At 44.2% G+C, this 17560-nt stretch overlaps 1 protein-coding gene across 2 annotated transcripts in view; it reads left to right on the forward strand.

The window, feature by feature from the left end:
* Positions 1 to 5567, forward strand: part of NCKIPSD (NCK interacting protein with SH3 domain) — a 28751-nt gene extending 23184 nt beyond the window's left edge. For both annotated transcript variants that reach the window (XM_007499820.3, XM_007499821.3), the window contains 4 exons: positions 3266 to 3394; positions 3634 to 3726; positions 4002 to 4174; positions 4500 to 5567. In XM_007499820.3, coding sequence (XP_007499882.2) covers positions 3266 to 3394; positions 3634 to 3726; positions 4002 to 4174; positions 4500 to 4706 — 602 coding nt within the window. In that variant the 3' untranslated portion in view covers positions 4707 to 5567. The remainder of the gene's footprint in view (positions 1 to 3265; positions 3395 to 3633; positions 3727 to 4001; positions 4175 to 4499) is intronic.
* The last annotated feature ends 11993 nt before the right edge of the window (positions 5568 to 17560 follow it).

A 17560-nucleotide genomic window follows, 5' to 3' on the forward strand; every position in this document is an offset into this window, starting at 1 on the left:
ATGAAGTGTAGAGAAGGGGAAAGGTTCTCACGGTGTCTTTAATTTCAGTAAAATGCGTGAGGTTATCTGTTGGGAAAGTGAGGTGGTGGAGTTGGGGAAAAGGCAAGAAAACTACGGAATTTGGGGGCTGCTGGGTAGCTCAGTGGATTGAGAGCCAGGCCCAGAGATGGGAGGTTCTGAGTTCAAATGTGGCCTCAGATCCTTCTAGCTCTGTAAACTTAGGCAAGACAGTTGACCTTCATAAGAAAAAAGAGAGCTTTGGAATAATCTCTTGGGAATGTGATAGAAGTAGTCAATCAGGGATGAAGAAATGATTTTTCATGTACTGGTGAAGGGTTGCAGTCAAATAACACGAATTTGTAGTAAACCTATTCACGTTATTTGTGATGATTTCCAACAGAATCCCGTGGCTTGAGAATAAGAACTAATGATGGGACAGCTCGGTAGCACAGTAGTTAGAGCATCAGGTCTGGAGTTAGGAAGACCTCGATATCAAATGTGGCCTCAGACACTTACTAACCCTGTGACTGGACAAGTTAACTTAAGCCCAGTTGCCTAGCCTTTACCTCTCTTTTGCTTTAAAAGCAATATTTAGTATAGATTCTGAGAGAGAAGGTAAGGGTTTCAGAAAAAAGTGTTTATCAAAGAACTAATGATAACATTTATACAGTGCTTTAAGGTTTGCAAAGTGCTTTAAATGTTATCTCATTTGACCCTCAACAACCCTGTGAGGTAGAAGCAAACAGGTTAAAAGACTTGCTGACAGTTTTCACAGCTAGCAAGTACCTAAGATGGAATTTGAACTCAAATCTTCCTGACTGGCTTTTCTTTTTCTTTTTCTTGTTTTTTTTGGTTGTTAAACAGTTTTTATGATATAGGGATTACTTATCCTTTAAATGTTTGCTAGTATTCATTTGCAAATTCACTGAGATCTGAAGTTTCTCTACTCCCTAGTGAGAGTTAATTTATGACTTAAATTTTTCTTTCTGAGCTCTGGTCATTTAGTGTATTTGTTTCCCTTTTTGCTAACTTTAGAATGTTTTTTTTTTTTTGGTAGATTCACTCGTTTCAGTTATGTTTTCAGTTTCATTAACTCATAATTTGGCATAATAGCTTTTGGCAATAAAAGAATTCTTTATTTGTAAATTCCCTTTTTTGTTAATTTTTTGTTGGTTAATTAAGCTATTAATATATCAATTTTGATAATATTTTATTCTGTTTTTTTGGCATATTATCAATTTCAAGGTGGTAAAGAATCACTCCCAATGTCTTTTTGCCAGAACTTATGTGTTAAGTACATTAGAGAATAATGAAATATGGTGCCATTGTCCTTATGAGTCCTTCCCTAACCTTGTGCCCCTTTGACCTCACTCTCGGTCATGGCCAACTCTGATGATGTTATTCTTTCATTTGATAAATTCCAAAGATTTCTTATTGCCTTTATGATCAATTATAAACTCTACTGTTTAACATTTAAAGCCCTCTAGCTGTATTATGTGTTACTACACTTTACACACTAAGCAGTTCAGACAGACCGCCCTTCTTGGTGTTCCTCGCACACAGCACTCTCATCTTCTTGCACTGACTGTACCCTGCAGCTAGGATGTACTCTATTCTTACTCCAGCCCCTTTGGAGCCCTGTTGATTGCAGGATTCAGCTCAAGCATCACCTTCTCTTAGAAGCGTTTCCCTCCTCCCCAAACTCTTTGTATTTATTTGATGTATGTAGACATGGCTAGTTCTGGTGGTACTGTTAAGGGAGATACTACCTTTCTTCCTTCACACTGTCTTTGTCTTTGGAGAGTTAATCAGCGATACCTTGTTACAATAGTGACTTCATTTCTTTAGCCTTGGAGCAAATGAATGACCCCCCAGGTCCATGGGGTCCTGTCCTGATCACCCTCTCTGCAGTGTTATAGTCTACATTAAGTCAGAAGTACAATCTTAATCACTCAGAGCTCCCAGTCAGGAAAATTACTGATATTTAGGAATTTGTCTCTGCCCAGATTTGAATTTCTGGGTTTTTTTTTTATGATTGTGGCAAAAATTCAGATGACCAGAAACACTGAGGGTAAAGTCAGTCGGTCAGTAAACATTTATTAAATACCTACTGTGGGGCAGGCCTAGTGCTAATTATGGTACAGCATTTATTCAAGGACGGGGTCTCAGTTCAGCTCACACTTTCTTTCTCTTTCACTTCTGCCTCCTGCAAATTCTTTCTGGTTCAACTCTCGGTGTTGGTGTCCTCTTTCTTCCTCTGAGTCTGTCTCTTTCAGAATTCTTTAAGAACTCTAAGTGTGACTCAGTTCCTCTTGCTGGCTTAAATGTTTCGGTAGTCCCAGGTATCTTTCAAGGCTCCAGAGTCTTGGCTAGGGCTAATTTCTGAGGCCATGAGGACCCACGCAGTTTTGTACAAAGCCTCTTCCTTACCTCAGGCAGCTGTGGCCTGGATATAAACCAGATCTGGATCCCACCTTTGGGCTCTTCCTAGACTGAGGCAGGTAAGGACACAGACGCACATGGATGGGTAGACACGTACGGGACTCACATACATGCAGGGCAGAAAGCCTGCACAGATAGATAGGTTATCCCCATTTTGCAGGTGGGAATGTTGAAGCTCGGTGGTTGAGAGGCTTTGCCAGTATTAAACTATTGATTCCTGGAGCTGAGATTAGAATTGAGGTCCTCTGACATTCAAAGCACCCTTTCCATCATACCTTTCTGCTTTCTATGTAATACTGCACTAAATATTAGTAGTGATGGATGGACGTAGGGCCATAACCCATTCAAGAACTTGAAAACAGTTGTAACTCCGAGTGATTCGATTTGTTCTGTCTGGGTCCAGAAGAAAGAACTAGTGAGGGTGGGCCAAAGTTATAGGGAGGCAAATTTTGACTTGATATGAAGAAAACACCCTGAGAAAGACAACCAAAAATGCAGTAAGGCGCCTTAGCAGAGCCCCCCATCACGCGAGGTCATCGAGTAGAAGCTGGATGGCCATTCGCTGGGGATGTCTGCTCAGGTACAGTTTGGACCAGATATGGCCCCTGAGTGCCTTTGAGATTCTTGTCATTCTACAACCGGAGGGAGACGTTTCAATTGGGAACAGTTCAGGGGTCTGTGTTTGGGGTGGTGGGGTAGGGGAGACCCAGGACATTCCTGAGGCCTCTAGTCAATTTGCTTAGCCAAAGCAGATTACGCAGATGCCGTGGGTAGGGCCCAGAGATGGCACCAGGGCCACTCGCTGCCTTCTCCCTCCATGCAGAGCACCTCAGTGCCCATTTTGTCCAGTTCCTTTTGGATGTCGTTGAGGAGGGTCTGCCCTCAGACACCACTGACCAGCTGCCTGACCTCTTTGTCAATCTGCTTCTGGCCTTCAACCTGCACATTCCAGGTGAGAAGCAGCTTCACCACCCTCAGGGGCTTAGAAAACTCTCTTCTCCGGGTTGAAAGGCAGCCTTCCTTGCTCCCAGGGGGAACCCCAATAGAAGGCTCTGCACTCAGTGAAGGCCTGATGAAGCTGGGGAGATAGACTCTGAGAGGGAGGGAGGAGAGCCCCAAGACCCGACCTCCCCTCATCCCCGATCTGACCCCTCACGGCCAGTTTCTCTGAGTCTGTCTTTTTCTTTTCAGACCCAGAAAACAATGTCATCATGAGCACCGTCAGCAAACGTTCAAATGTCAAGATATTCACTGAGAAGCTGCTGTTGCTGCTAAACAGAGGGGGTACGGAGCAAAGAGGGGGGCAGCCTTGAAGCATCGGGAGGAGGGCCTGGGGATGTTCTGGAGGGAAATGCCTTTCCTCTGTCCCCACCTCCTCCCTTGGGCTCATGGGGGTTCTAGGGCACGTATCTGGAAGGGCAGGAAGGGGTGGAAAGCGCCAGGTTTTCTTGGGAGGTGAGGAAGAGGAAGGCATTTGGGTGGAGACAAAAGCCTGGAAAATGAAGAAGACAGTACTCAGATAGGACTTTGTCCTGTCCCCCCGCCACCCCCATTTCCAGATGACCCTGTACGCATCTTTAAGCATCAGCCACAGCCCTCACATTCGGTCCTCAAGTTCCTGCAGGATGTATTTGCATCTCGAGAGACGGCGTCCATCTTTTATCACACGGACATGATGGCCTTGATCGACATCACTGTGCGACACATCTCAGACCTGTCGCCTGGAGACAAGGTGGGCCAGCGGTTACCCGGCTCCTCCCTGCGAGGGGTCACTCGCACACGCAGGGTTGGGGGTGAGGGCTGGGAATCGGGCCTACCTAAAGACCGGCTTGCACCCCAAACCTTAGGAGGATTCATTTGTTGCCCCCAAATCCATCATCATTTTTGTTTCAAAGCCAGGCATAAGAGCTCCTTTGAAGGATATCACTGGTTGGGGCTTCTGCGGTTGGAATTAGTGGTGATGGTGGGGTTCCCTCCCACACTTGCCTCCTCCTGCCACACACAAACACTCGACGCAGGCGGGTGATGCAACTCTGTGGCCTGGCTTCCCTCCCCAGCTACGCATGCAGTACCTGACTCTGATGCACGGCCTCATCCGCTCCACCTCCTACCTGCAGCACGGCCACCGGCTGCCAGACCTGCGGGCCACCCTGAGGCGCATCCTTTCTGAAGAGGAGGGCGGACTGCAGAGTCATACTGACCAGGCCATTGTCCGCCACATGTGCGAGGAATTCCCTGCTCTCCTCTGTCCGCCCACCAGCTAACCCTCAGCCCCCTTCCTGCCTCTGCTCTCGGCCTGTCTTCCCTAACCCCGAGTTCCAGACTCCCAAACCCTCGCCATCCAATCTATGACCGGGAGACTTCTGGGTGAGGGGCTCGATGCCCTTACCCTAGGCCTTGGGGGCCCAGAATGCTTTGCACAGAGTTGTGGGAAGGGGGTATGAAGCTGAGCAGGTCTCAACACCACCCCATTCACCCCCCAAAAAGCAAAAACACTGGAAACACTGGGAAGGGCAAAGGCTCTGGCTGTTCTTTGGTACAGAGGAGGAAGAGGAGGCAAGAATAAACGACAAACCATCGGAAACAGTGGGGGTTGGGGAAGGTTCTGGGTGTTCCTTGGGGGATGAGGGACTGATACTCCCCCAAGGCCTTTCTCTTCCCTATCTCTTCTCCCACCTGCTGCTTATGACCTAGCCCTGCCCACACCGCTCTTCTGGCCTTCCAGAGAGCATACTTGCCAAGCCCTGGCCTGACCTTATTGAGGCTGCCTCAGTTATTCCCTGCCTATTCTTCTTACTTGCCTTCTTGCCTTAGCTTTGCCCCCTAGCCTGCAAGGCCCACCTGTCCTCCCACCCTCTCCCAGTGCCCCTTGGGATTGGGGTCTAACTCCAACTTGGGAAGGAGGTTAAGGAAGGGAGCTGAAAGGCCCTCTCGTGGGCTGGGAGCCTTTGCCCCCTGGCACTCAGGGGTCCATCGTAGCCCTGTTCCACTGTGGGAGGGCCTGACCAACATCAGGTTTTGTTTTCTCTGTAAAAAATGTACGAATGTTCAAAGGGAAATGTATTTTCTTAACTGCTTAAAGCACAGCCAGACTGGAAAATAGATGAATAAATCACTTACAAGCATCCCTAGGCTGTGGGAGCTTCCTGTCCGCTCTGCATCTGGGAGTAAGAAGGATGGTGGAGGGGAGGTCAGGAAAAAAGGACTCCAACCTGGGCTGGGAAGGGCAGAATCAAAAGACTTTGAATGGAAAGAAACCTACATATTAGACTTCATTTATTCCAAGACTCTTATTTTATAGATGGGGAAATGGAGGCCTGCAGAAGGAAAGGAACTTCCCCAAGGCCTCAGAGAGGAGCAGAGCTAGGAGTTGAATCTGGGTCCAAGTCATTTGCTCTTTACTTTTTGCATCCTCTTTGAAAGTCAGGAGCTGATGATGCCTTTCTGGGTCAGCAGAAATGTTCAGAGGCCCTAATAATTGTTACCTGTGTCTGCGGGCGGGATTGACCTAAACCTTGGAGAGCCTGACTGGAGAGAAGAGGTTGTGCCCTAAATGGGTCTTGAGCATTATATGGGCCTTTGAAACCCCTTCACCCTTCCTACCACCTGTTCTGGGAGGGTGGAGGAAGAGGGTCAGCCGACCTCAGGCTGAGCCCTGGAGAGTTGGTTTTCTCTGATCCTAGGGTCTACCCTTTCTTCCTGCCCCAAATGGGCAGGTTCACCTTTTAGTTCCAATCTCCCCTTTCTTGCCCTTGGTACTGATGTCCTAAGCACGAGAGGTAGGCGAGGGACAGGGTAGGGAGATGGTTTGTTGGGAAACCAAGTTCATCTGCTTAGAGCTTGTGTACCCCTGCTGCCCCCAGTGCACCAGTAAAGGCAGAGGCTAAAATCATAGGATTTCAGAACTGGAAGAGACCTTAGAGATATGATTCAAACCCTCCCCCTTTATTTAATAGAAGAAGAAACTGGTATAGACAAAGGAATTGATTTATCCAGTTACATAGGTAATAAGAGCCAAAATTCAAACCCAGATCATCTGGCTTCAAATCCAAGTTTGCCCCACTAAATAATTGATCCAGGAGGCAGCTGGGTAGCTCAATGGATTGAGCGCCAGGCCTAGAGATGGGAGGTCCTGGGTTAAAATCTGGCCTCAAACACTTCCTAGCTGTATGATCCTGGGCAAGTCACTTGATCCCCATTGCCTAGCTCCCATCCTTCTGCTTGGAACAAATACATAGTATTGATTCTAAGATGGAAAGTAAAGACTTAAAAATTTTTTTTCTCTGTGGGTGATTTGATGGTGGGAAGTAATGTTTGGAGTAGAAGGCTTTATCTTATGTTAGCTCCTGCCTGAGTCCTCTGAGTGTGTGTGTGGGAGCCATCTCACCATCTTGCCCTTGTGTACCCTAAGGTGGGGGCCAGGGATGAGCTTAGACAGGAACATGTTGCTTCCCGTCTCCCTTCCTTGCCTGTCTGCCTAAGCTTCCTGTCTCCAGAACAGGATTCTCAAGGGGTGTGTGTGTGTGTGTGTGTTCAGCTTCCTGAGCTGCCAGCAGTGCTCACTCTCTATCCTGGGCTTGCTATTTATTATTTGCGTGACCTTGGATAAGTGGTTATTTGCTCTACCTCAGTTTCCTCATCTGTAAAATGGAAGGGTTGGACTTAGAGTATGCTTTGAAGGAGGCAGTCACCTAAGCCACGACAAAACAACGTGAGATGTTTTTCATAACTTACCATTGCACATCTCTTTTCCCACTTGAAATCTAAACAATTTTATATCTTTTACAACACCTTTATTTATGGATATCTTGAAGTTGTTCCTTATTTTCAATTTTTTTTTTTAAAGAAAAGAGCAGGTTAGCAAAACTAACGAGCATATCAATGAAGATGGACAGTATGGGCAGTGTTCTCCATACACCCATAGTTCTTTCCAAAGGAGGAGGAGATAATGGTGTGTATGTCTCTAATGGCAGAAGAGCCCTCCTTGATCATGACCCTAGGGTTTGCCTATAAGGCATGTACCATGCATCAACCATGAAGGCTCAAGATTCTTAGTAGACAGCAACATAACCTATTGAATTCAAACAATGGTTACTAAGCACTGGGGACACAGATGAAATAGCCCCCATCCATAAGGATCTTCCCTTCTACAGAGCCTATCCTAGAGGATGGAGAGGAGATCACTACACCATGCAATGAGAGCTACGGGTGTGGGGGGGGTCCTAAGGGAATTTGAGGGAGGGGAGAGAATAGCCAACTGGAGAGAATCAGGGAAGACTTCGTGGAGGAAGGAGCAATTGAGCTGGGCAATGAAGGAAGAGAGAGATTTCAAAAGTCATTAAGGGAAGGAGCACTTTTCAGGTAAGGAGACTGACCTGCACAAATGTAGAAAAGCAGAAGTTAGGACACGGTTGGGGAGCACAATCATCTGTTTTGATCAAAGAGTAGATTGAGTCAGAAGGAGCAGCTGGGGGGCAGCTGGGTAGCTCAGTGAATTGAAAGCCAGGCCTAGAGACTGGAGGTCTTAGATTCAAATCTGGCCTCAGACACTTCCAGCTGTGTGACCCTGGGCAAGTCACTTAACCTCCATTGCCTACACCTTTTCACTCTTCTGCCTTGGAACTAATACACAATATTGATTCCAAGACAGAAGATAAGGGTTTTTATTTTTTAAAAAGGAGCAGTAATAGAGAGTCTATGACACTGTGAAGAGATCTTTGTGAAGGAGGGAGAGCAGGAGGAGCTCAGGGAATGACCAGTGATCTAGTTAGGCTGCAGTGAAGTTTGTGAAAGGGAATAATGTGAAATAGGGACGGTGATGGCGAACCTTTTAGAGACCGAGTGCCCAAACTGCAACCCTCACATCCCATGTGAGCCTTGCCTTACCCCAGACAGGGGAGGGAGGAAGCACTCCCATTGGTTGCTGAGCAGAGGGGCAGGTCATGGGGGAAATGCCCTCAGGCATGCCTGGAGAGGGGGAGGGGAGCAGCCCTCTCCAGCACATGTGTCATAGGTTTGCCAACATGGGACTAAAGAGTCATGTTGGAGCCAGGCTGTGGAGGAACTTGAATGCTGGATTATTGGATTATTCTAGAAACATTAGGGAGCCAAAGATGTGAAATTACTTTGTCCTCAGTCTACTTGTACTAGACAACTTCTAAACGTCTCTTTTAGCAATAGAAGTAAATGATGTACTCTACAAGTTACACACACGTGTATATGTGTATCTATATTCATAGGTATACACACACATCTATTCATTGTGGGGTGGGGGGAAGGCTTAAATATTTAACAGCATCTGTACATACAGCCTACATCTACATTGGTCAGTTGGGTTCCCTAGAGGGTGGCCAACTCCATCTCCCTCCCCTTCAGAGGTGAAGGTGTAACCAGAAGTTGTGAAGTTTTCTCTAATGCTTTTGGCTTGAGCCTCCCTCACGTGCATTCTCCCCAGTAGTCATTGGGCCTTAGAGTTTGTCTGACTCGGGGATAAGAACTTCACTACCAATTCAATTAACGAGCATCAATTAGCTTTTACAGAGAGATCATAACTGAGAGGATTTGTAGCAAGAAAGAAGTACAGAACTGGATGGTGTTGCTGGGGATAGTGGGCTCAGCCTTCAAGCGGTTTCTGCAATGTAATTACCTCACCAAGTTCACACCTAATTGTGGCATGAAATCATCCCAGAAAGCACTGTCAGAGCTGCTAGGACAGCTGAGCTCAACCCCAAAGGTAACTGAATAATTTGGGGCTAGTTGAATCTAAGGCTAATGAATTTACCTGCAGAAAACTCTGGTATGGGCTCCAGTTCCTGAATCTCTGCTACATATTCTTTGGCCCTTTCAAAGCTCACAAAGTTGTATTTCTTCACCTAAGAACAGGAAAGAAGAGCCAGAAGCATCAATTGGGAGATGGAGGTCTGAAACCTTTTCCTCACCTCAAGGATTATGTATTTTGTCCTCTTCACTCCAGTACAGCCAGGGAATAAAGAAACACTACTTGCCGTCCTCCTCTCTTAAACACAATTAGGAAATAGAGGAGAGGATTTAGCAATTTAGTCTGTTAATGTTTTTTGTATTCCCACTTAGTTCCAGCTCAGCAGCTAGTCCTAGGGATTCTCTTTGCCACACAATAAAGAGACTGAAAACAGTCATAGAATATCTGTATGTGTGCTACAATTCACAATAGTGGATTACATCAAGCAGAGCATTCAAAGGACTGGGCTCTCATTGGCCAGTCCCCCATTATATATGCACATGAACATCTTCTAGTGTACATATTTATCTGCTTGGTTCATTCCTTAACTTTGTAAGAAGCTTGAGTATCCCAGGGTTCCCCCATCCTCACCGGACTATCTACACAGAGCCATTTTTTAAATAATAGTTTTGTTGTTGCCTTTTGTTTTTACACCACAGACATTTTTCCATAACTCACCCCCTTGGAATCCTTCCATTCCCTTCTGTTCCGTTCCATTTCGTTCTGTTCCCTTCTGTTCCATTCTGTTCCCTTCCCTTTCCTTCCATCAACCCCACCAATAAACACTCTGATAATATTTAATTCAGAAAGATTTTATTTTCCCAATTACATATTATAATAATTTTCAACAGAACACTTTCCAAAATTATAGGATCCAAATCATCTCCTTCCCTCCCTGAACCTGGAGATGGTAAGCAATTTCATCTGGGCTAGACACGTATTCTGATAACATTTAAGCAAAGCCAACTGACACAGCAACTGCATCTGATGGACCATGTATAGCACATTCCATCCCTGTAAACTCTACCTCCCAACTAAGAAAAACCAGATGTGCTATTATACTAAAATATTATTATTGTTATTTATCATCTCTCAAGGACTCCGATAGCTTGAGAACTTGCCTGCTCTTCAGCATCCTTATTGTTTACATCAAGGATTGGCCAGTTGGGGTCAGAGGGCCAAATTTCTGTTGGCTACCAACAAACGGCTGCCAGATTTGACCTTTGGGCTGCAGTTTGCTGTTTCTTGATTAAATATTGTAGAGGGTGAAGGTACTGTTGTCTGATTTCTGTTTCATTCTGCATTTCCACGGTTCTCTGAATTCTTCATAATCATTGTTTCCTCGCAATAATATGTCATTAATGTCAGGGCAGTTAGTTGGCTCAGTGGATTGAGCATTGGACCTGAAGTCAGGAAAACTCTGAGTTCAAATCTAGCTTCAGACACATATTAGCTATGTGAACCTAGTCATGTCATCATGTTTGTCTCAGTTTCCTCATCTGTAAAATGAGTTGGAGAAGGAAATGGAAAACCACTCCAGTGTCTTTGCCAAGAAATTCCCAAAAGGGATTATGAAGAGTCAGATACTACTGAAACGATTAAACAGCAACAATAGTCATATGCCAGCACCTATTTTCTCCATGATTCCTTTTTCTGCCATCAAAAATGCTGCAATGATTTTTTTTTGCAATATATAGGAACTTTCTTTTCATTGTGAACTTCTTCAGGATATACAAGGACATACAAATTACTTGGGATAAAAACACCAGTGATTCTCTTAGCTGGTCATCCCTCAGGTCAGGGGGAACTGACCCCCTGGTTACTCTGCCTATACCATTTATCTCGATCACGTAATTTTCTGTTGTAGCAACATGGTATGTGATCACAGAATGTTGAGTGATCAACTTGTTAATGTGTGACATGTCCAATTATCTGTAGATGATCATGTATGATTGAAAAATGACTGTGTGCCAGAAAAGCATGTAACCACTGAACTATATAATAAACATGAACCCTGAGCCAGGTGGAATAGCTTTGTGATGCCTGAGCTCCAGGTCTGAGCACTGAGTTGTCTCCCATTCATTATTCGCCTGAACCGCCACACTTCGGCAGAAGGGACCCTTGGCTTTGAGAGACCACTAGTAGGCTTTCAAAATTTTCCCTTTTCTTCATCTGTATTGATGACATTAATTTCATTTTATCAAATTGTATTTTTTATGATCCCCTCTGTTCCTTATTTACTTAAGAATTCTTTCTATAGGGGGAAGCTAGGTGGCTCAGTGGATAGAGAGGGCTTGAACTAGAGATGGGAAGTCTTAGGTTCAAATCCTTTCTATTGGGATAGCTAGGTGGCATAGTGGATTTAGAGCCATACCTTCAGACTGGAGGTCAGTGGGTTCAAATCTGACCTCAGACATTTCCTAGCTGTGTGACCCTGGGCAAGTCACTTAAGCCCCATTCCCTAACCCTTACCACTCTTGGAACGAACACACAGTATGGATTCTAGGACAGAAGGTAAGGATTTATTACCAAAAAAAGAATTCTTTCTCTAACTTTAGTTGAAAAAAGTATCTCTTTCCATTCTCTAATGTTTCAATGATATGACCTTTTATACTTAGTAACCTATGCAAAGGTAGAGGATAGAATATTACATATATGTAACTGGCCAGTTTAACTGGAAGGAAGAGTGATGGAAATAGTACAATATGTGACAATACTGGAAATCCCATAGCCAGGGGATTCTTCTCCAACTTGTACTTAAGAAGTTGATTTTTTGGGCCTAAACATAGTACTTTACCTTCACTGATATTAAATATCACTTTATTGAATTCATCCTGTCAGCATGTTTTGGAGATTCTGACTCCTTAAGATGTTAGTGCTCACTCTTGTTTCATCTGCAAATGTGATAATTATAAGACCTATGCCTTTATGTAAGATAATACTCAAGGGCCAGGAATCTAGAAGTAGGCTACACTTTGATATCAAGCTATTAATTTCTTTAATTTCTATTTAATTCTCTTCTTTCACCAAGAAGTTAAGGAAATTTCCCTTTTCTTGCCAGAAAGTCACATCTTTGAATTCTTGAATTTGGGGTTCACTGACAGGCAGCCTCTAGGGCTAGTACTGCCTAGAACAGTCCCCCTCCTCTATCTAAAATGTTATTTTCCAGCAACTCTTTTTTAGGAGAAACGGGAAAACATGTCTCCCTTTCCTACTCAACATCTGGATAGCGGTAATAGTTTTGCACAACTTCAAGTTTAAATTGGCCTCCTCAACCTTTATGTGGCTAGGTAATGCCTACGGATAGGGCACTGCAACTGAAATTAGGAAATTAGGAAGACCTAAATTCAAATCCAGCATCCAATGTATACTGTGCCTCTGGGCAAGCCACTAAAGCTCTCAGACTTTTGTCATCTGTAAAATGGGGGTAATGGTCGTACTTTACTCATAGAGTTATCATGAGGATAAAATGAAACAGTATCAGTAAAATATTTTACAAGCCTTAAAGTACTACAGAAATGCTAACTACTGTTACTATTTTCACTTCTAGTTCTGCCTTCTAGGATCAAACAGAACAAATCTATTCCTTTTTACAAATACATTTTTTTCACATATTTGAAGGCAGCTATCTTGTTTATTCTATAGATCTGAAAGAGACTTTGGAGAAATCTCCCAGTTCATATCCCTGATTTTATAGATGGTGGTAGTGGTAGGAATTAGGAAATAAGTATTTATATAATACCTGCTATGTGCCAGGCACTGTGCTAAGAACTTTTATAAATATGATCTCATTTTATCTTCACTAGAACCCGGGGAGGAAGGTGCTATTATGATCTCCATTTTACAGTTGGAGAAACTGAGGCAAACAGAGGTTAAGTGATTTGCCCAGGGTCACATAGCTAGTAAGTGGCTGAGGGCACTTTTGAACTTGGCATTCCTTTCAGGCTCAGTGATGAAATTAATTATTAGTGTCATTAGATGCCTTTGTTAAGGCCCACAGAGAAAACTGAAGCCAAGGTTGGGGAAGAGACTTGTCCAAAGTAACACAGAATGTATGTAGCATTCCCCAATTGACAAATGGTCAAGGGATATGAATAGGCAGTTTTCAGCTGAAGGAATCAAAACTATTAATTATCATATGAAAAAGTGTTCTAAATCACTTTTGATTGAAGAAAGGCAAATTAAAATAACTCTGAGGTACCACCTCACACCTAGCAGATTAGTAAATATGACAGTTAAGGAAAGTAATAAATGTTGGACGGGATGTGGCAAAATTGGGACTCTAATGCATTGCTGGTGGAGTTGTAAAGTGATGCAACCATTCTGGAGGGCAATTTGGAACTATGCCCAAAGGGCTTCAAAAGAATGCATAGTCCAGCAATACTACTACTAGGTCTGTGCCCCAAAGAAATTAAAACAATGGTAATGGACCAGTTTGTACAAGAATAGTCATAGCTGTGCTTTTTGTAGTGGCAAAAAATTGGAAAATGAGGGGATGCCCTTTGGGGAATGGCTGAACAAATTGTGGTATCTGTTGGTGATGGAATACTATTGTGCTCAAAGGAATAATGAACTGGAGGAATTCCACGGAGACTGGAACGACCTCCAAGAAGTGATGCAGAGTGAAAGGAGCAAAACTAAGAGAACATTGTACACAGAGACTGATATACTGTGGTACAATCGAATGTAATGTACTTCTCTAATAGCAGCAATGCAATGATTCAGGGCAATTCTGAGGGACATATTTGAAAGAACGCTATCCACATCCAAAGGAAGAACTGTGGGAGCAGAGACACAGGAGAAAAACACATGATTTATCACATACACACACACACACACACACACACACACACACACACATATATATATATATATATATGGGGTGTATGGTGTGCTCAGGGAGGGGTAATATCTCTGGTATGGAGGGCTTGTCGTGCCCTTCTAGGGCAGCTCTCCAGCCACTGACCCTCACCTGACACCCAGCTCTCACTTGTGGCTCCCAGTAGCTGCTAGCATGCGGCAGCGGCCACACCCCGGGCAATGGCTTCGACAGGGCAGCTAAATCTTGTGAGGGTAGCCATCGGGTCGTCGTGGACCCCTGGTGAACTAAGGCTTTGCTCACCCAGCATGTGAAGACTGCTTCGGCGGAACAGATGGAAGAAACCAACAAGAAGGTTCAACGGCTGAGATGGCGATGCAGCAAGGCACTGTGGAGTGCTTAGGGTGTGATGGAGCACAAAAGACAACATGGCCATCCAATGCAGCTGAGGAAGTCTCCAGGTGTAACGACTTTTCGTGCCAATGGACCCAGGCTTCCAACGCCGAGAGAGTGGGACTGTCTCTGTGCATCAACTTTTCCACTTAAATCTTCATGCACAGGTGTCTTTGTGCACAAAAACGCACAAAGACAATCGTCATCCTCGGTTCGAGAGACAACCAACATATATATATATATATTCTATATATAACACTTTTCTATAAGGGTATATGATTTGGGGTTTAGTTTTAAATGGTTACTCTATTACAAAAATGAATAATATGGAAATAGGCATCAAGTAGCAACATATCTATAACCCAGTGGAATTTCTTGTCAGCTCTGGGAGGGGGGAGGGAAGAGAGAAGGGAGAGAATATGAATCATGTAACCATGGGAAAATATTTAAAAATAAATACAATAAAATTATTTTTTAAAAAGAATGTATGTAGCAGAATCATAATTTGAATGTGGCCTTTGACTTTACATCCAGTATTCTTTTCGTGGCTTATCTGTCAATTGGCCATTACAATTCTACAAACTGTGAAGCTTTCTTTTAGTATTTTCGTTTTAATCTTCATCTTCTGTCTTAGAATTGATAATAAGTATTGGTTCCAAGACAGAAGGATAGTAAGGGCTAGGCAATTCTCGTAAAGTGACTTGCCCACTGTCACAGTTAGGAAGTGTCTGAGGTCATATTTGAACCCAAGACCTTGTCTCCAGGTCTTGTTCTCTATCTTCTGAGCCACCTTGATGCCCCTAGTGTTCTTTTTCACTTACATTACTGTAGTTTTGTATCTATTGCTCTTCTATCTCTGTTTATTTCACTTTGAATGCAACGTCCTTGAGTACAGGAATGTTTTTCATTTTGTTTTTGTATCCTCAACATTTGAAGAGTCCTGGAATACAGGAGATATTTAATAAATGCTTATTGAATTGAACTTAGTCATATAAATCATCTGCTAGATTGTGACCTTGATGATGGTCAGCCTGTAGATTACTGAAATCTTGTGTGCGTCCTGGAATCTGAGCAGCTTCTTCCTAGCTTGTTTGCATTTTGTGTTTTTCTCTCCCCTCTCCAGCAGCCTGTCTCCGTGGCTAGGTGGCAAGTCTGGTTCTCAACAGCAGAGGGAGTCAGAGTCCCGTGCATGTATGAATGGGTCAAAGCCCTGTGGATGTGTGTGGAAGGACTTGAAACCTGAGCATTTGGCACATTGGAGGATGTAAGAGCAGTGTATACCAGGAAAGGGAAGTCAAAGGCATATTGAATGGAGAGGAGAGACTGGAGCTGTGCATGGCAGGGGTAGTGACTGGATCTTGTGGGTATTTATGGTTGGGAGCTAGCTCCTCTCTCTCTTCTCCCTCCCTCCCTTCCTCCCTCCCTCCTTCCCTCCCTCCCCCCCCTCTGTCTGTGTGTGTGTCTCTCTCTGTGTGTCTCTCTCTCTGCCTCCCTTTCTCTCTCTGTGTCTCTGTGTCTCTCTTTCTCTCTCTCTGTTTTTCTCTCTCTCTGTCTCTCTCTGTTTGTCTGTCTATCTGTGTGTGTGTGTGTGTGTGTGTGTGTGTGTGTGTGTGTGTGTCTGGCTCTGGCTCTCTGGCTCTTTCTCTGTCTGTCTTTCTCTCTTTTTCTGTCTCAGGCTCTGTCTCTACATGTGTGTGAGTGAAAAGAGCAGAATCATATATGCCATAGGGGGAAAAAAAGCATTTATTAAGCTCCTTCAGGGGCCAAAATGATGTCTACTAAGGTTGAGTTGATGGGTTGAGGAGCTGGAGTTATTGGGGAGTTGAGGAGCTGGAAGAAGGGACAGTTCAGGGGCAGAATATATGTTGGGGGGCATAGATGTGGTGCTGGAACCATGGGTGTGTATTTAGGGAGAGAGGAATCTAAAGCCATGTATATATGGGAAAGCCAGATTATGAATCAAGGAGCTGAGGGCAGAGTATTTAAGAGGAAGCTTGGCATGGCTGGTCCTGGGTTCAAGTGTGACCTTAGACACTTCCTAGCTGTGGGACCCTGGGCAAGTTATAGTACTATCTGTTAAAGAAGGCGTAGAAGGTGCAGTGATTAGAGACATGTATGGGGGTTGAGCATGGGCAGCTCAGGAATAAGAGCAGAGTATGAATCTGGGTTGAGTTTGGATTTGAGAGGTGTTTGTCAGAACCCTCTGAGTCTGGGAGAAAGGGTTATGGGTCTGAGCCTTCTGTATTATATATCCAATATATAGTAGGTCTTAGTACATGTTTGTTGAATTGAATTGCTGAAGTGTGATCACTGTTGGAGGATTCTGATTGGAAAGGAGGGGAAGAAGGGGCTCTCCATGGCTGGGGATTGGGAAGCTACTGGATCGTTAGTTTGAGAGGTGTTAGAACTGTGAGACCATATTCTTTAAGAGAGCCGTTAGAAGCCTTTGGAGGGCCCATTAGAGGACTTATGGGAAGAGGGGCTGACATATCTGAATTCACATCCTTGGTGACTTGCACAGATTCTAAGGCAAAGGCTTGAGCCCTTCCACCATCTTTTCCCTCTCTCTTCTGTGCAGAAATCACTGTGCCTTGAACCCTAACCCCATTCCATTCTGAGTTCTGGATTCTGCCATTTCCTGTCTGGGATGGGCCTAGACATTTGGGCTCCAATACTGCCATAGCCAAGCTTCTCTGACTCTCCATGGTTTCTGCCACCCCTCTTCAGCTTATGTGACCTGCCCATTCCATTCTGGCTCTGGCTCCCTTTCCTGGTTTCATTATTAGTTTCTAGCACAGTTTTGCCATATAGTTAGTGCTTAATTAGTACTTGTTCATGGTTGATTCACAGATGTCAAAGGAGCTGCCTCCTCCATTCCCCACCCCTATATTGGTACCCTTGATGACATGAGGTAGATATGGCTTTAGGACTTCAATTCAACTATATTGAATACATTTAATTCAACTCAATGTAGAGAGCTGTGTGTTTAGTGCTGAGGGAGACAGGAAATTTAGAAAAGATAGGATCATAGGATTTAGAGTTGAAAGAGACATTGAGATAATGTAGTCCAACCTTGTTATTTTACAGATGAAAAAAACTGAATCCCACATAAAGAAAGAAACTTGTCTGGGTCACACAGCTAGTAGGGA

This window comes from Monodelphis domestica, chromosome 7 (genome assembly GCF_027887165.1).
Source record: "Monodelphis domestica isolate mMonDom1 chromosome 7, mMonDom1.pri, whole genome shotgun sequence".
NCBI classification, from domain to species: Eukaryota; Metazoa; Chordata; class Mammalia; order Didelphimorphia; family Didelphidae; genus Monodelphis; species Monodelphis domestica.